The sequence below is a fragment of the Chelonoidis abingdonii genome, chromosome 20 (assembly GCF_003597395.2).
Source record: "Chelonoidis abingdonii isolate Lonesome George chromosome 20, CheloAbing_2.0, whole genome shotgun sequence".
NCBI classification, from domain to species: domain Eukaryota; kingdom Metazoa; phylum Chordata; order Testudines; family Testudinidae; genus Chelonoidis; species Chelonoidis abingdonii.
Genome location: NC_133788.1, coordinates 6779523 through 6799148, shown reverse-complemented (window position 1 = coordinate 6799148; position 19626 = coordinate 6779523). Strand labels below are relative to the sequence as shown.

The window sequence follows — 19626 nt, the reverse complement described above, 5'->3', positions numbered from 1 at the left end:
TTGCGTGTCTAAGATCCCGGATGTGAATGCGTATCCCTGGGTTTGTGAAGGAGGCAGGCTGTCGTGTGTTCGGAGGGGAATTAGTCTCTGCGTATTACCACGTGCAGTGCTGGCAAGCTGTTTTCAGAGTGAAAGGGCCAGCTGTTACACCTGTGAAAAGCACATAACGATGTAGACAAGTAATTGAGTAAATTATCTTGGGGTCTGAGCTGGATTCTGACTGGGATAGATCTTTTGGCCAACAACTGGGAAGAGCAAAGCATATACTGTTGCTTCTGTTTAATTCTAGTCTGAATCTTGCTACAGAGCAGAGAGTAGCTGTGGGAAAGAGCAGATATTGGGAACTGGCTGACTTCTCTCTGGGTCTCCAAATGCTTTGGTCCCTTTTTCCTGGGGCTAATACATATTAAATCCCTCCAGATGGGTCCGCTACAGAGACTCAGCAACGTAGAGATCCTCATTCCGTGGTCTCAGGACTTCGCTGTGTGGTGCAAGCCAGACAAGCTCAGAAGGTTAAATCCAGCCCTTGCTAGACTCCTTTGGGGAAGGCAGAGCACGTGCCCGTCTTTCAGGAGAGCCTCTTGCAGCTCCAGCTTTGTTTTGCCCAGCGTCAGAGGAAGCAGACTTTAAAGCTTTTCATGACTGGGAATTGTTTGGCCTTTGTGCCAGGTCAGCTGGAGTAAACTGGGGATAGTGAAGCTTGACTGCTGTGTGGAGGGGTGGTTTGTTCTTCAGAAGAGAAGATGAAAACAAATGTCCTGCTAGCCCCTGACACGTTGGTTAGTGAAAACCACCATCACAGACTCTCTGACTGGTGTCTGCGGAGGGGGCAGCTCATTGATGATCCTTCATATAGGGCAGGCTGCCAGGTGGCAATCCTGGCTGTCTGGGGGAGGGGGGAGTTAATTGCAGGCTTGGTAGCTCCTGTGGGAAGGGTGACCAGTCATTCCCAAACAAGACCTCTCAATATCATGATTTTCTCTTCAGTCTCCTTTCCCTATCCCACCCATCACCATCCTAGCCAAGTTCTGAAGGCCAATCTTTTCTTTTGGGTGCAGCGCATCTGAAAATTTAGCCCTGACTTTTTGTTTTCCTCTAATACTTAGCTGAACACTAGTTGTTATAACTAAGAAAGCCGATCATCTCCCATGTATATCTGGTGCAGCTTAATGAGATGGACCAATCGTGTCTCAGAAATATGAATGATTGGCAGCCTGCTTTGAGTGTTTGATTGTTTCCCAGAGCTTTGCTATGCTCCCAGGAGAAGCTGGACACTAGGAAAACACAACAGCTCCCAAAGAGCACATCTACTTGCTGCACGGGGTGGGGTCTTACAAAGCTACTGACTCTTTGATAAAACACCTGTTTCTGAGCTTGTGGGTTCATCACTGAATTGCTGACTGACTTTTTGCCTTCTTGAACTGGGAGGTTGTAGGGGAAACAGTTTTAAAGAAACATATGCAAAGGGAAACTTCCACTGGAAACTACCGTAGAACCTCAGAATTACAAACACCAGAGTTACGAATGACCAGTCGACCACACACCTCATTGTGTACTTCCAGTTCCCAATGGGGCAGCAGCACAGTCAAAAAAACCCCAAACATAAACTACTAAAAAAATAAAGGGAAAGCAGCATTTTTCTTCTGCCATAACGACATTTCAAAGCTGTATTAAGTCAATGTTCAGCTGTAAACTTTTGAAAGAGTAGCCATAATGTTTTGTTCAGAGTTATGAACATTACAGAGTTGCAAACAATCTCCATTCCCGAGGTGTTCGTGACTCTGAGGTTCTATTGTATTGCTCAGTGATCATCTAATTCTGCCAAGAGCTGAGCCCAATCCACTATGGACTTTTCAGACATGCAACTGCATGGAGAATCTGGCCCTATACTTGGTTACTGGAACTTGCAGCTAAAATGTTGGGTCACACTTGAATCTTTTTTGACATTTTACTATAGGTCCTTATTTTTCATTCTCTCAGTTCTCCTTACTGATCTACCAGTTTCCCTGTCTGTCTGGCTTTAGTGCTGCTGTCTGGTGCATTTGACAATGATCCCCATTTATCCTTCTCTGTTGATAAAGATTTGGCTCTTCCTTGTAGCTTTTGCCCCAAATATTCAAAAGTGAATTTTGATTTTTCAGAAAGTGTAGAGCACCCACCTCTGAAAATCAGGCCCCTTCAATCACTAGTCTCTTCTGAAAATGTAGGCCTCTGCTCTTAAACCACACCGAGAAGCAGCCTGCTGGAAGCGTTCGTTGAAGTGAGGAAAGAATTTCTACTTCGTGCTTGTCAGGGTAATCTGGAGAGAAGGGCAGTTACCATGAGGCCATGTTGCCACTGACTGGTGCACGTGTGCTAGCCAAGAGCATGTGTTGCTTTTTATTAAAACAATATGTAGTCCCCTGAGCATTCCTCTCCTCCCAACCCTCCCAGTTCAATCCTGCCCAGGATCCTAGAAGCCCAGGACATAGCAGGCACCGTCTGAAGATATGAATGTCTTCTCCTGCTAATAGTGACTTGCTTCTGCCCCTAATCATCCCCTAGGATGCTGAGAGAGGCAAAGAGCATAATTTGCTATGGTGTGCTCCATGGCTTACAATGCTATGTGAATGCTATGTGGATCTAATTTACCTGTTAGTAGTTGAATACAACAATAACTCCTGATAGAATAATGCTAGGCAGGTCCCTGCTTCATCTCCCAGCAATTGCTGCACTAGAATTTGGCTCATCCCGTCTGTATGCAATATCTGCAACACCTTCATAATGCTGGCAGTCTGGGAGACGTCAATGTTTAAAAGGGTTATGCTTGCCTGTGGCTGATTCTTTCTGTCTTTCTTTCTTGAACCATCTCCATCCATCTACTCCATCATAACTGTCTTTGGCCTCTCAGTCCCATACACCAACTGCTTTGCCAGCCTTAAATTTTCAAGTTACTTCACGTGCTTCCAGCTTCTTCACACTTCTTGCCTGATATTCTGTTTGTAGTCTAGATTCTGACCTCGGTTAAAGTGGTATAAACCAAGAAAAACTGCTCTGACTTCATGGGAGTGACCCTGGATTTTCACCAGTGGGACTAAGCAATTTGGGACAGGGATTGTCAATTACAGTGAGTCTGTACAGGGCTTAGCACAATGGGGCTCTGACTTGGTTGAAACCTATTGGCCCTATTGCAATGTAGATGTAATGCTAAAGAGAATAGAGTCCTGGATTTCTTGGTTTTTCAGCTAGTTTGAGAAGCTAAATTAGTTTCACATCATTACTTTGAATCTGTCCAGTAAGTGACATTGGAGCCTTTTAGTTTTGGGCCTTGATGAATGAATTAATCCTTGAAGGATTTCTGAGCTCTCCTTTGACATGACTCAGAATGGCTGAGAGAGTAATGCTAACAAAGACTGCTTATCTTGTGATGTGGAAGCAAGTTTGACACCCCACCCCCCAGCTTCCTGCCAGTTAGACCAGTTATATACAAACAGTTTTTTGTTTAATGTGTGAAAAAATAAATCAATCCAAACAAACAGGAAAGGTATTTGCTGTGTGTGAAAGGCTGTTCTGTTTATGCCACAGCAGAGACAGTCACCCCTCTTTGACTGGATTGCTGAGGATCAAATTCAAGCAAGTTACACACTTTCCCTTTCTTGTGTCATGACTGGTGGTTGTACTCAGCAATGCTTCTTTATGAGCAAGAGGAATGTGCGTGTACTGGGACATGAGATCTGCTGTGTGAATACTCCACTCGTATCCAGGGAGGATGATCATTTTATGTACAGTCTCTTCAGATTCTCTTACTCATGTATCCAGATCCACTGGTTCCCAAATCTCGATCTGAGAAGTGCTGTAGTCTACTAGTTAGAGGTTGACACTGGCCACTCTTGGAGACTGGACAGTGGGCTAGATAGAGCACAGGTTTGATCTAGTCTTCCAGTTACTAGGATTGTTAGTCTTTGGGTTCTCTTTCAAATTCTGTCACTAACTTGTTTACCCTACTGTAAGTTACTTGCATCCCTTGCAGGTGAGTTGTGAAGCTTGGCAACTGATTACCTGTAAAGTGCTCTGAGAGCCTTCACTTAAAGGAGTTATGTAAGTGCCATGTTACCGTTTTGATGTTCTCTTGTGTTGGCAGACTTGAGTTGGCACTGAACTGGTGAGCTAGAGGGGAAAGGCTCCCCAGACAATTACCAGTCTCTTGACCCCCTATTGCACTTTCCCCCATCTCTCCAATTGATGTTTCTCCACTATTTTCCTCCTCGTCCAACTGGTAAGTAGCCTCCAGGAGTGAAAACTATTCTTCTGTGTCAATTGGCTAGTGCGTGTTGTAAAGTGATCATTCCCCTCTATTTGGCATTGGTGAGGTCTTGTCTCATCTGGAGTACTGTGTCCAGTTTTGGGTCCCACGCTACAAGAAGGATGTGGAAAAATTGCAAAGAGTCCAGCAGAGGGCAACAAAAATGATTAGGGGGCTGGAGCACATGACCTATGAGGAGAGGCTGAGGGAACTGGAATTGTTCACTCTGCAGAAGAGAAGAATGAGGCGGGATTTGATAGCTGCTTTCGACTACCTGAAGGGGGGTTCCAAAGAGGATGGATCTAGACTGTTTAGTGGTACCAGATGACAGAACAAGGAGTAATGGTCTCAAGTTGCAGTGGGGGAGGTTTAGATTGGATATTAGGAAAAACTTTTTCACTGGGAGGGTGGTGAAGCACTGGAATGGGTTCCCTAGGGAGGTGATGGAATCTCCTTCCTTAGAGGTTTTTAAGGTCAGGCTTGACACAGCCCTGGCTGGGATGATTTAGTTGGGATTGGTCCTGCTTTGAGCAGGGGGTTGGACTAGATGACCTCCTGAGGTCTCTTCCAACCCTGATATTCTATGAATGGGTCCACAGCCCTCTCATTTCATTACTCTAGCCAGTACTGTAGTCTTCACCCTCTTGTGATGTAGTGATAGAACATCACGTTGTGTGGTACATCAGGCTCTGATGCAGTGTCATGTGATGAAGTTGCAATGTTGTCCTGTGACATTGTGCAAAGTCAGACCAAACTGAGGTCTCCCATCTGTCCAAGGCTTGCTAGCAAGAAACTGGACAGTGCCATGAGCATCTGATTCCTTCCAGGAAATTCAGGATGCATGGCAATGCAAACTGAACCCCAAATGGGTCATGTGCCAAGAAGTACCTGACTCCTCTTGCTTTGAGGAGTAAACCTACAGCTAATTCCTGAGTACTGTGGTGACTGCCAAGATTCCAGCCTGGCTTAAGCCATTCTCTGCACTTCATAATGAAGTTTGAGAGAGTTTTAACATCTTGGTGTTGGCAAGAACCACTATTTGAAATTGCTCTGTACTTGGAGACGAGCTGGCTCTGGGCACTGATAATGGGACAGAGGCTTTCATCTCCAGGTCAAATACAGCTGAGTTGTTAGTGACAAAGTCATGATCTTCTGACTGCTGGTTGAGCGCTTAAGCCAGGCAAGATGGGCTTTGGGCTGCCAGTACAGGACTCTGAGTCAGGAAGCCTCGGTTCTGTTCCTGACTCTGCAAAAGATGTTATATGAGACTTTTAACAAGGCATTTAATGTCGCTGTGCCTTAATTTGCCATCTGTAAAATAGGACTGCAGCCTATCTATAGGTTAGGCTTGGTGAGAGGCTTATCTCCTTATTGAGCTCCAGGTTCTTTGATACCTGTGGATGGGAAGCGCTGTAGAAGTACGAAGAACTAGGTGAAGTGACTTGGCTCTGTTCAGCTCTGAATAGAGAAATGTCTCGCTCATAGGTGGCACACTTGCTGGCAATTCACCACCGAGGCCAAGGAGTGACTGGTCCAGGGAGACTGAATTATTCTTCCAGGTCAGGGTTGTGGCATGTTGTGAGGGAGCTTGCGCCACTGCTGCTGACACTGTGCCTGCCCTGTGGATAAATGGAGAAAACTGGTCAGTCGGCATAAATATCGCTTACGTGCTTATAGTAGCGGAGGCCCCCACTTGTGTTCGGTGCATGAGGGGGCACCCCTTGCTGGTATGCTTGCATTATGGCTGCTGTTAACAAATTAACCTTGCCATTTGTATTGCAAGACCTCTTCTGATATGATCCCACACTGAGACCTATAGGAATCTAGGTTGGTTCTCCTTATTTACTGCTCCATTTGGTGACAGAAGCTCTTCTTGGTTCACCTTTCTTCCACGCTCAAGCATACAGTTCATCCTCCAATCATGATCATACCAAAAGTGCAAGGGACTTGCTTCCAGTGCCAGACTGCCTGTTTAATCAATTCCAGCTCTTGTTCTAAGGCAGAGATCCCCCTCATCCCAGCAGAGGGCAGCCCATGCCAACAGAGGGAGACTGCACGTCTCTTCTGAGAATCACTTTCTCTGTAACTAGCCCTGGGTATTGCAGTACAAGAGAGTAATATTGGGCTTGGTGACAGCTCCACCTACTGGCGTTTCTAGATATTGCAAGTCACAGGCAGTTCCTGCTGGAATGCTGTACGTTTTCAGTCTGTCACATGGTGTAAGTTTCCCTAAAAGAATCATAAAGCCACAATACAGAGTTCCTTAGTCCCCCCCACCCCTTCAGTCACTCCTCCTACTGGCCACACCCCAGTTCGTTGTATCTGAGTATAAATGTGAGAGCACGTTTATAGAATATAACTTTTACACGTTTTAAAACCTTCCACCGTGTTCGCCTGAAACTTCTTAGAGTGATGATTACTCCAGGGCCAAATTTTCAAAAAATAAGCTTAGGATTTGCATGTAGTTGCATATATAAATTTGCCTGTGGCAATAACATGATTGCACATGTCAGGGGATGGTATGTGCAAATTGCTAGTTCTGATGGCATTCGAGACTATCACCAGATATGTTTGCTATGATTTGCATTGTAGTAGAGCTTAGATGCCCCTACTGAGATTAAGGCCCTGTTATGTTAGGTGCTGTGAGGGAGAACCTGCCCCAAAGAACTGCTTATAGATACGACAAAGAAAGGAGGAGTTCTCCCAGTTTAACAGAAGAGAAACTGAGGCATAGATTAAATGAGGTCACAAAGGGAGTCAATGGCAGAGCCAGGAATTGAGCCAAAATCTCCTGGATTGCATTCTGGTGTTCTAACCACAAGATGATCCTTGCTCATTTTGGTGTGTGTAGTCATGCTAATTGTATATCCCAGTGTCGATACACAATTTGTATGTCCTGTCTTTGGCCTCCCTTGTTGCAAACTGATCCTCTGATATTATGGTATGGAGAAATGTAATTATATGTGGGACTGTGTTTAGTGAATATCCTACCAAAAAAAGGGAAGAAGAGTTCTGGGAAATACTGGGTTTGGCGCATGGGGAGTTAAATACACATGCACTTCTCTTGATCCTGCACCCATTCACGAGCAAAGCCATGGAGTTCAGCAGTGAGTATGCATAGCAGGATCAAACCCACAACGTGTCGATTCTCTCACCCAAACCCACCTGGCAACTTTGTATGTTGTTGGGCAGTTGGCTGTTGGGATAGTCCTCTCTGTACAGAATGGGTCAAACGGGCAGTGATGCTCTGTAGGATGGAGAGGTGCAGTTTGCTGACTTCTCATTTCTGTTAGTTACAGGACTCTTATCAGGCCCACATACAAAATGTCTTACCGAACGGTGACCACCCTGGAGTGGAGGTGCTGTCCTGGGTTCACAGGGAGTAACTGCGAAGAGGGTAAGTCAACTGGAAATCTATATCTCTTCCCACAGAGTCTTGGTGGGACAGGAGGAATTGGGTTTGGGTGAGTTTATTTTGGCTGAGTTGCTTTTCATTGCCTTAGTTCACCATATATGGGTGTTTTTTTTTTCTTTCTCTCTTCCAAAAAAACTCCATTAACGTTAATATGAAACCCAAACACAAATTTTTGTATTGCAAGCCAAGTTCTAAAAGGAGAGCATGGCAGGTGAGTCTGGAAGCCACGTGTATGCCAATTGTGCTTTCAGAAACCTGCAGTGGGTAGCAGAGAACCCAGCCATAACCTGGGCATGGAAGTTTGCTGCTGGTGGATGGCAGTGATGAATTTTTGGTTTGATGCTCCCATTGTGCTCTCCTTCAGAAAACATGAATCCTGCATGCAAGCATGTCTCATTAGAGGAAATGTCCTTCATGTTAAATGCAGGCCTCTTTCCCCTCACATTCCACATGTATTTTGAGATGCAGCTCCATTTTATTATCATCGCTTACTGAGGTCAATGAAATTGAATCATGAACCACTACTTACAGGCTATTAAGTTTATGCTAAAGAAATTGAATCATTCATCTTGTAGAGCTTCTTTATTACTGTGTCCCATATTTAAGCCTGGGAAGGTTACAAAGTAGACCTACTTCTATCCAAAACAAAGCTGTGTCCCCAGAGATTTAGTAACTGAAATTACTCACTGTCCTCACTACATGTGGATAATTTTAGTTTATACCATACACAGGACAATTCGGAGTTCCTGCATTTGACAGTAGATCTGTCACATTCAAGAAAATGAGTTGCATTTTTTTCCCGAAGGGAAAAGGTTTTCCTTTTTCTTACCTCAACTGAAGATGAGTGTGATTTCCCCCCCGCCCCCTTCACTTTCTTTAGTTTATCTGCAGTCTCCAGGGTTTATGAATGTGCTGAGCTTATGCATGTCATATCTCTGATACAGGATCATCAGGACTCGAGTCTTGCTATGAATGTTGTGTGGATACAAGTGGGGGAAGGCAGACTGTGGTAACCTGGGCCCTGGACTGACATGTAATTAAGGTTGAGATTGGCGTGAGAGCCATTGACTATCAAACAAGGAGTTATCCAGGAGTGTTCAGCTTATCTCATACCAGGCATTCTGTGACCATGTCCCGCCACAGGCTTGTTTGTGCCATTAGGTCATGGCATTAAGCACAGCACAGACACTCAAGTGAATCTTAATCTGTAAACTATAAATCGTCATGTGAAAGTTGCAGTAAACGGAGAGCGTGGTCCTAAGCTGGTCACTTTGTTGCTGTGGAAATAGCAGCCTCCCAAACCTCATGGAAATCTAAACCTAGTAAAGCTACCACAAAGCAAGCCCTGCAGGTCAGCTTCTCATTTCAGCAAGGTACTGAAGAGAATGAGTCAGAGAGAGAAGGCCTGGAATGCCGTGAAATAATGGCCAAAGGTCAACTTGGTTTAACTCACAGCATTGAATGGTGGCATGGAAGTTTATGATAGACACGGCAACGGACCAGTTATTGGCAACACATCCAGCAATGAAGGTTCAGCCTGGTACAGAGTTCAAATTGAGCTGAGCAGCCCCTCAGTAGATCTGCACAGGTGTAAGTGATTACACCTTAGTAAGCAATTCCATAGATGTAAAAAAGAATCTTTCTCCATCCCTGTATCTGTCTCGGGAGAGTTAACGGGAGTAGAAAACCATAGACGCTTGTTTGAGAAAGTCAGCAAATAAGACTGAATATTCATGGGCGTAGGTCTGTTGAACGAGGTGACAATTTTATGTAGCCACTTCTCAGTGTAGAATGTCCCTTTCAGGCTTAGATACAGTGTTCTGGGGTGTTGACAAGGGGAAAGTCAGTAGCAGCCCCATGTTCACACTCCTGTCAAAACATCTGGAGCAATTGATAATCCCAGCTCCTGAAAAACGAACCCGTTATCAGTAGAACTGAGAGTTGCCACTTTCTTTCTAGCAAGGGTGTTGACCCTAGTGGCTTGTACTGAAAAAAAGAGAGACAATCATCTGCTAAAAGGGACATCAATTTAAATTCATTTCTCTTTATCTGCTATTGTTCCAGTAATGTTAAGTGTTAGTCTCGCTAATCTCTTTCAGTTGCAACTTTCTCTGTATTTTCGATTTTTGGTTAGTACATTTGACAGCACTTGGTAGAGGATCGGTTTCACAGTTTCCTGTATATAGTCAGTTTCCTATGGGGGGTATATGTGTGTGGGGAACAGCAATCAGGGACAGAGAACAAAAAAGGTGATTAGGAAGCTGCATGCATAAAAGAACAATTTGAAAAAATAGTAATGTGATATTCTTCCCCTTCTCCTAATTTTCTTCTGTTTTTATTTTTTAACTGTCTCTTTAAATCTGTGAATGTATTTTGTGCTGCGAAGTTAGTGTGGCTGCCTGAGTATAATTGGGGGCAGAATTTGCTTTGTTTAAGGTACATTCTGACCACAATACGAAAGTCCTGTCCCTCAGATACCCACACTGTACTGCTCCATCTGGTCTTATTTTAATGTGGATGGTGAACAACAGTGACCACAGCTGATGGTCCCAGCCTTCCACTTGCTTAAGAGGAGCTTTGTTTTCCCTTCTGTGTCTGGAGGCTGCGGTCTCCTTTCCAAGTGGCACTGCCTTTTCACGCCTAGAGCTGATTACAACTATAGAAAATTAGGGTAGAGCAAAATAATTGTGAGGCAGCTTGGAGAATGAGAGATGGTGATGCAGCATGTTTTAGGGACCTCTCTTTAGGCCACTTTTTGCTGTGCAAGGGTCAGAAAGCCTAGTCTCTTACGCCTGCCTTAATCCACAGCAAACAGCTACAATGACAGTCCTGCTTTTTATGATTCCTGAGTGGTGTTTCTGGAGGAGCCCATGTGTCCTCTCCGGTGAATGGATCTTTATTAGCTTCCTTTGTAAAAGGATTTTGTCTTTATTTCTTTAACATTTAAAGGATGGGAGGATCCAACTTGAGTAATGTCTGCAGCACAGTCACCCGCCACAAACTCAGGACATGTAGGGGGAGCAATGATGGCTTGTCCTTGTTCTCCCATGGGTGGGCCTAGGTTTCTCTTGCAATGGGGGAGTGTGGGATGGAAGCCTGATTCGGCTGCACTCTGAATTTCTTGAGGTGCTCTGGTTGTCACAGCCTCCTCTCATTGGACGTCTGTCCTCCCCAGGGCATTCCCTCTCCCCTGCAGTAATGTACTGCACATTGAGGGAATGAACAATTGTTAAACTCGATAGAGTATTACCAAGTGTCTTGACCTTTAGCTAATAGGTTCAGTTTGAGAAAGTAACCACTTAACTATCACCAGCTGGCGGGCACCAACTTAATGCTGATGGCTGCAGATTGTTTGGATTAAAATTTATCTCTGGAATTTAACTCTTGCATTGCAGCTGACACAGAAGAATCTCAGCTTCAGGGAGCCTGGTGTGTGTGTGTGTGTGTGTAGGGGGGAGGTTCATTTACTCCTTAATCTGCTGAATGTGGGGCAGCTGCTTTAATTATCCTCTTTAAATCACTCTGCCCTTAGAGGGAAGCTTCCCTATGCACACCCCACCTCTTTTTCCTCAGAACGTGTCAACATTTGAGAAGGCCCAGCTAATTCCTGCACTATTTTTGCAGATCTCTGAACAGCTAGTTGATTAGGTGGTTCGCTAGATGGGTCCCCAAATTGCACCAGACCTTAAACTGCTTCTTGCAACAAACCGCTTGCTCTGCATTGGACAAAGGGAGACTTGACAGAGACAAGTCTGGTGAGCTTAACTGTTGATGGATAATTTTTATTTTTCCTTTTTTTTTAAAAAAAAACAAAAAAAACCTGGAGCCCTCGCTAGGACAGGAAATGAATCCACTGAGCCACCCAGTCTGCTGAATACTGATATAAAGAACATATGGAAGAGGGCAGTGCAGAGGTGAAGTGGTTTAGCTATTGCAATCATGCATCAAGCTGATTGATTTGAATCCAAGATGATGCTGACATTTCAACTCAAGCTTTTTTCTATTTTTTCCCCCCTCCCTTGAAGGCTGAAAGTTCAAAGCCAAGAAGAATCTCCTGGGAGAGGAAAAGGATCCCTGGTCTATTCGGGGGCTCAGCACTGCATTACCATTAGCCAGCTAGTGAAGACCTTGTTTTACTTTACAGATCTGACATACGGTTTTTTTGTGTTTTAAACTCAGATTTAGGATAGTAGCCAATAAGCTATTTACCCTTCAAACAAAGTGATGACAGAGTATTTGGGACTGCTCCCTGCCTAGACTAACCGTCCACTGTTAGTGACTCTGTGTCTTTAAAGGTATGTTTTTTATAAAAAAAAAAAAAAAAAAAAAAAAAGTTTTTGTTTGTTTTTGTTTGTATTTAAAAAAAAATTAGGACGTCAGTGATCCTGGTTCCAGTAATAGTCTGAATGATGATTAAGTCTCTCTGGTCCTTTGCATTCTTTTAAATGCTCTTGAGATGAGCATATAACAATTTAATAGTAAAGTGACTTGTGTGTGTGTGTGTGTGTGTGTGTGTTGTAGTACCCAGGAGCAAACAGCCAACCAACATGGAGTAGAGGAAGTCCGAGAACATGGTAGAGGGGTGTATGGAAGTGAGTGATAGTTTAGTGTGCCTGGGATTTCTAAAGGAGCCCGAGGAAGTTAGGCTCCCAACTCCCTGAATGTATCTGAGAAAAAGGAAAACTCACTTACTATTGAAACAAAGGCACTGCTGGGCTGGAATGTGAGAACCAATCTGCATCTGCAATGCTGCACGGTGGTTCTCACTAGGGGAAGGGAAGACCAATTTTATAATTAAACTGGAGGGAGAATTTTAAGCAAGCAGGGTATAATTACATAGGCAGAATTTGGTTAGGACACCAGGATTATTACTCCTTCCCTCCCAGAAAGCTTTGAGATACGGAGTCAACATTTCATTTTTGCATTTCTGCTGTAAAAACACAGATAATTTTTAAAATGCTAAGTCTGGGGGTTTTCTCTAAATTGAAGAAATTAGAGATCTTGGTTTATATGAACCCAGGGCAATCCCTTAATCTGTGCCTCAGTTCCCCATCAGTCAAATGAGGGTAAGAGCACTTTCCTATCTCACAGGTATTGCGAGGATAAATACAGTAAAGATTGTGAGGTGCTTTGAGATCTACTGATGAAACATGCTATATAAGAGCTCGGGGCAGAATTCTATACCAACATGTAATGTATTTTACTTAATAATGTATGTAGATCACAAATTGCTTTAACATATGTGGGTAAGCATCATTAGCCCCTGAATCATATTGCTGCTTTCCTGTGACAATATTTCTAATGCTCCAATTAATTTGTTTCTCCACACCATTAGCACACAATGCTTTGGAAATAGTCAGATACACCATGTTAACTTACCTATTAATGTGGGCAAGGTTTTTTTGCCAGCAATATATAACTGCTGCTATTTCACATTTTTCTTCATGCTCTTGGAAGATTTACAGTAGTACCCAAAATCTATGAGAATACTAGTGTGGCTAGGTAAAGGCATGGCCCTGCATATTCTGTCACTGTTCACTGCTAATACTCTGTTTCCCAGTTTGATTAAAAAAGAATCCAATTACTGTGTGGATCAAGCAAGCCTTCCTTTAGGACAGGGAAATTCTTTCACAGATGTAGACATCTGAACACTGATTCAGGATCAAGGAAGTTTTACACTACAATTTCTGGACCTGATGCTGATTTTGAATTCACTGATCTAAATTGGGAGAAATTCAACAGATGTCAAAGTAATGTGTGTGTGTGAGATGGAAATTGTCTTTCTTCCACAACAGAATGAGCACCACAACCTGTAACAATTGGAGGGTGTAGGCTAAAGAGGTTTAAGGATGACTTTTCTTGTGGCTAAATCAGCGCACTGAGTGTTAACACCTTGGCTTCTATTTCCACCTTTGCTGCTTTCACACCATGTGACTTCAGGCGAGTCAGTGAACATTACTGTCTTGGTGTATTGTGTAAATAAATGATATATCTGCCTATCGTACAGCGATGTTATGGGGCTTCATTGATGCGTTTGTATCGTACCAGGAGGGTCCCGGTTCATGACTGGGGTTTCTAGGTGTTACCACAGTGCAAATCGTTTTGAGAATCCTGTGTGTCTTAATTTACCTTAAAGCACATTGGAAGGGGCCGTTTAAGTTCTGAAGCATCTCAACCAATATTTTATAGGGAATATTTAACATTTTCAGGTATACAGAGTGAGCAGCAGACCCCATTACAGTGAGAACTCAAGATCCTCTTCTCAAAATTATGCATACAGCACATGTAGCTGAGTAACAAGAGGGAAATAGAGGGGATGCCAGGACTAAGTGACCAATAAAAATGTTGATTTTTCTTCAGTTACAGTAAGTTTAGTTGTAAATTACTCTAAATATTTCACTTAGCTGGTGAGAATCGGTCTCAGAGCCAGCTCCAGGCCACAGCGCGCCAAGTGCGTGCTTGGGGCGGCATGCCGCGGGGGGCGCGTTGCCGGGAAGGCGGCAGGCGGATTCGGTGGACCTCCTGCAGGCATGCCTGTGGAGGGTCCGCTGGTCCCGCGGCTCCGGTGGAGCATCTGCAGACACGCCTGTGGGAAGTCCACCGGAGCCGCGGGACCACCGGACTCGCTGTGGGAGGTTCACTGGAGCCGCGGGACCGGCGGGCGGCAGAGCGCCCCCCGCGGCATGCCACTGTGCTTGGGGCGGCGAAACTGCTAGAGCTGGCCCTGATCGGTCTTGTCCGTTTTCCTAAGTGATGCGCTGTGTCTGAGTAACACCCTACAAAACTGAAATGCTTTGTACTTACAATTGTGTCCCAATAAAAGGAACATTGAAATCTGATCTTGTTTTCCTCCATCTAATTTTTGTCTTTTTGATGATTCATAGATTTTTAAGGTGAGCTGGGACTCTTAAGATGGATTTTAGTCTCACTTTCTGCATAGCACAGGCCAAAAAAGCTTACCCAGTAATTCCTGCATCAAGTCCGTAACTTATATTTGAGCAACATCATATCTTTTCAAGTGATGGAGAATCCATTACATCATTTGATAAGTGGTTCTAATAGTTAATTACCCTCACTATTAAAAATGTTCACCTTATTTGATCAAGGGGCTGGGGCACATGACTTATGAGGAGAGGCTGAGGGAACTGGGCTTGTTTAGTTTGCAGAAAAGAGTGAGGGGGGGATTTGATAGCAGCCTTCAACTACCTGAAGGTGGGTTCCAAAGAGGATGGAGTTCGGCTGTTCTCAAATGGTGGCAGGGGATGACAGAAGAGTGAGGGGGGATTTGATAGCAGCCTTCAACTACCTGAAGGTGGGTTCCAAAGAGGATGGAGTTCGGCTGTTCTCAAATGGTGGCAGGGGATGACAGAACAACACACAATAGTCTCAAGTTGCAGTGGGGGAGGTCTAGGTTGGATATTAGGAAACACTATTTCACTAGGAGGGTGGTGAAGCACTGGAATGAATTACCTAGGGAGGTGGTGGAATCTCCATCCTTAGAGGTTTAAGGCCTGGTTTGACAAATCCATAGCTGGGATGATTTAGTTGGTGTTGGCCCTGCTTTGAGCAGGGGGTTGGACTAGATGACCTCCTGAGGTCTCTTCCAATCCTAATCATCTTTGATTCTGTGCTTCTATTTCTAGCCTGAGTTTCTCTCTTCATTTTCCAGCTATTGGATCTCACTCTGTCTGCTTCTATTTATGAGCAATCTTTTCTAGACAGTTATCACGTTGCCTCTTAACATCTCTTTGGTAAGCTAACTTCTTATAACAACGTTGGTGCTTTTGGACACATTCTCAGTGGCAGAGACTTCAAATGTTAGAGCAATGGACTTGGACTCCTATTTCTAGGCCTTGACTCTGAAAAATGCAGATCTGCTATGAGTTCTACTGAAGTCAGTGGAAGCTCTGGATGCTCAGCACACATGAAAATGAGACTCTGGAGCAGAGGATGGCAACGTTTCAGAAGTGTGTTCCGAGTCTTCATTTATTCACTCTAATTTAAGGTTTCGTGTGCCAGTAATACATTTTAATGTTTTTAGATGGTCTCTTTCTATAAGTCTATAATATATACCTAAACTATTGTATGTAAAGTAAATAAGGTTTTTAAAATGTTTAAGAAGCTTCATTTAAAATTAAATTAAAATGCAGAGGCCCTCAGACCGGTGGCCAGGACCTGGGCAGTGTGAGTGCCACTGAAAATCAGCTTGAGTGCCGCTGTTGGCATGCGTGCAATAGGTTGTCTACCCCTGTTCTGGAGTCTCTCCATGGGCTCTGCCACTCATTTTGCTGTGCAAGCAAATTAACCTCTCAGCCTTAGTAAAATCGGGTTATCTCTCTACCTTGTGTGAATGTTGGGGCTTAACATTTGCAAAGCACTTGGTCCTAACTAATGCCCTGCAAAGTACTATCAACAAACATAAATTGGGAGGATGGGTATAAATCATTTGCTCATCCCACAGATATAGAAGGTATTTCTAGGTTTGCATTACTCATAGGATGAGGTGTCGGAGAATGAGTATAAATTGGACCTTGGTTTTTAAAAGGGAATCAAGGCCTTTTAAAAGCTGGTGAGACAAGTTTGTCAATGGTGTAGAGAGACTCTCTAGCCTAACTCGTAGTAGTAATGCTGTACTTGCTGGGGGAATGATGATGAAGCTGGAATAGCAGCAGTCCTCAAAGTTTATTGAACTAATGGGTGGCGGGAGGGAGTGTGTTGTGGTTATAATAGGGATTGGAATCAGGACACACAGGTTCTGTTTCTGGCCATTATGGGCTCACTGAGAGACCTTGAGCAAATCACTCTGTACCTCAGTTTCACTATCTTTGTAATGGAGATAATACTTCAAAAATATTGACTCTCAATTCAGAATGTTTAAGCATTGTGAGTTCTTACGATGAAAGAAAATAAGGATTCTTGTTGCCATTGTACTCTTTCTAAAAGCTTCCGTAGGGTTTAGGTGATCACTTGAACAAATAGGGACTAGATGATTTCAATTGTTCTTAAATAACCTCTTGCTATGAAAAGTATTCCTCCAAACTATTTGAATACGTCCTACCTCTGAAGAAACCTGGCACTGGTTTAGGGTTAAATCTGTAATCCAGAGTTTGCCCAGATCTAATTAAATCTAAATTGATCATTTGAAGGAGTAAAGAAGGGCATGAACAGCAATACCCAGCTAGCTGGCTGCATTAGCAAAGATTAATTAGCTTCCTGAAGGGTATCCGGCATTTGACCAGTGCTGTTGTCTTCCTGGGTTACGTTTTCAAATTTCTCAGGATCTATAACTGTGGCCAGCTTTTTTAAAACAAACAAACAAAAAAACCCTGTGACCAGCAATTCCCTTATTTAGGCACCTACATGAATAGGCTTCCGAGGGAAGTTTAAAAACCCTCCAGTGATGGAGATTCCCCAAGAACAGGTTCGAGAGACTCCTGTTGGGGATATTCTATGTTTACTGGACCTTCTCTCACCTCTTACTATCCATCCTCATGTATACCCCTCCCTGTGAAGCCCTCCCCGCACTTCAGCCCCACACGCCTCTCCCTGTATTCCCCCCACTTTCTCCTCTCTCCCAGAAGCATTCACATATCTAGTTTCCTACCCACCCCCAATACCTTGATTACATTCTCCCCAAAATAAAATTGCCACCCCGGATTGTCAAATTATAGCGACCTCCAGCCAATCAGTCCAAACTCCTTTTCTCTTCTTCTGTGAGGGCTTGTGATTTAATGTTAATTGTTGGCTGTGAACTCACCTTCAATCTCAGTGAGGTCTGATTCATCCAGTTATTACCACACCTGGACATTTGAGAGGGGGTTCCAAAGAGGATGGAGCTTGGCTGTTCTCAGTGGTGGCAGATGACAGAACAAGGAGTAATGGTCTCAAGTTGCAGTGGGGGAGGTTTAGGTTGGATATTAGAAAAAACTTTTTCACTTGGAGGGTGGTGAAGCACTGGAATGGGTTCCCTAGGGAGGTGGTGGAATCGCCATCTATCCTTAGAGGTTTTTAAGGTCAGGCTTGACCAGGGCTGGCTCTAGGTTTTTTACTGCTCCAAGCAAAAATTTTTTTGTCTGTAGTGCCCTCCCCCACCTGCGCCTCCTGCTGCCCCAGCCCTGGGCTTTCTTCCTCCCATCCCACCTCTACCCCCTGCCGCCCCAGCACTGGGCTTTCCCCGCCCCCCACCAGTGCTGACTCCACCCGCTCTTCCCCTTACTTCCAGCTGGTCCAGCGCTGGCAGGGTCAGGGTAAGCAGCAGGACTCCCGGGCCTCATCTCAGCCCAGGGTCCCTCCAGGACAGGACGGGATCCAGGAGGGAAGAGCTGGGGGACTGCCCCGTCAGGGGGCAGAGTAGCTGGGGCAGGTTAGCCCCAGAGGGAGCAGAGCCCCAGATAGTGGGACGTGGGCCCTGCCCTCTATAGTGACCCTGCTGCTGCTTCTATTCACCCTGCCGCAGTCCCTGGGCGGTTTGGGCCACTTCGCCCTGCCCTGGCTGTAGCACTGGGGGATGGCCGCCCTGTGGCACCTGCAGGCAGCTCTGTGTGCCCTGCGGGGTGGCCCCCAGCCTGAGTGTTCCCCGCTTGGAGCCTGCCCAGCCCAGCCACAAGGTGCGAGTGCTGCTCCCCTGTGGCGCGAACTGCAGCGGCCCCAGGGCACCCCCTGCGCATGATGCACTGCTGCTGCCAGGGCCGGCTCTAGGCTTTTGCTGCCCAAAGCGTGCCAAAAAAAAAAAAAAAAGCAAAGAAAAAAGGTGGCCAGAATGCCGCCTCTGAAAATGTGCCACCTCAAGTACATGCTTGGTTTGCTGGTGCCTAGAGCTGGCCCTAGGCTGAACAAAGCCCTGGCTGGGATGATTTAGTTGGGGACTGGTCCTGCTTTGAGCAGGGTGTTGAACTAGATGCCTCCTGAGGTCCCTTCCAACCGTGATAGTCTATGATCTCTCAAGCTGTTTAAAGGGATACTACTCAATTCCTATACCAGGTCTCAACTCTGACCCGCCATGGTGACGGCTTGGTAAACTCTGGCTTCAGGCAGTGTGTTGCCCCAGTCGGCTCTTCAGTGGAGTTCCTGGAGTGTGTGGTAACTGTTGGAAGGGGGCGCAGCCTGATGAGAGAGCTTTCTGGCATCTGTGCCTCATGACTACTTAGCCAGGCTCAAAAACTAGCTAGGGAATGTGTCAAAATCCCTCTGTCAGGTTTCCAAAGATGTTGACACTGTATTCCATCCAGCATCTGAGTTGTTTCATTTTTATTGGACACTTTTTAATCTGGTCAGAGGGAACTTGATTCAGCACCTAATGTCAGAATATTTGGAATGCTAAATATCTAGAGATGTTATCTTAAAGTAATAATAATTAAAAAGCTGCCTAGTGTTCTATGGCCTTGTCCACATTTTTTTTTTTTAAGCAGCATTCAAATTGAACCAGTATTTACAGAAATCTTTATTTTTGGTAGGTAGTTTGCTTCCTCTTGGGAAACACGAGGCTCTCAAACATTTCACCTGTGCTATTTTCAAAGTTCTTAAATGACCAAACCTCCCACCTACAATGGATGGGTTTTCTATGTATTGCCTTATGCTAAACACTGTTGAAACAGAGCAAGATATGGCCCAAAGAGTGTACAGTCTAACAGATGAGAGGGATAAAGCATGGAAGGGGGAAACTGGCTGGAAGAGGAAGTGAGTTGCCCATGGTTGTACAACCAATCAGGGAAAGAGCTGGGTCCAGTGCCTAGCTGAGTCTTATCGACTGGAACACACTGTTTCCCTGTAGGTACAGGCATCCCCGGCAGAGCTCTTCTTGAACTTCCAAAATTTTCTTTTGTCTTTGCAATGTATTCTGCTTCTTTCTCATTAGGGTTTGCTCTGCCTCTGATCCTGTAGTTACGGTCTGAGAGGTGCTGAGCACCTTGGCCTCACCAAGTTCTGTCTG

The 19626-nt window shown here is 44.7% G+C and overlaps 1 protein-coding gene across 1 annotated transcript in view; it reads left to right on the top strand.

Moving 5' to 3' along the window:
* The window catches only part of COL26A1 (collagen type XXVI alpha 1 chain), a 219028-nt gene that overhangs the window by 51120 nt on the left and 148282 nt on the right, over positions 1-19626 (top strand). Inside the window, 1 exon segment of the mRNA XM_075074049.1 lies at positions 7576-7679. Coding sequence (XP_074930150.1) covers positions 7576-7679 — 104 coding nt within the window.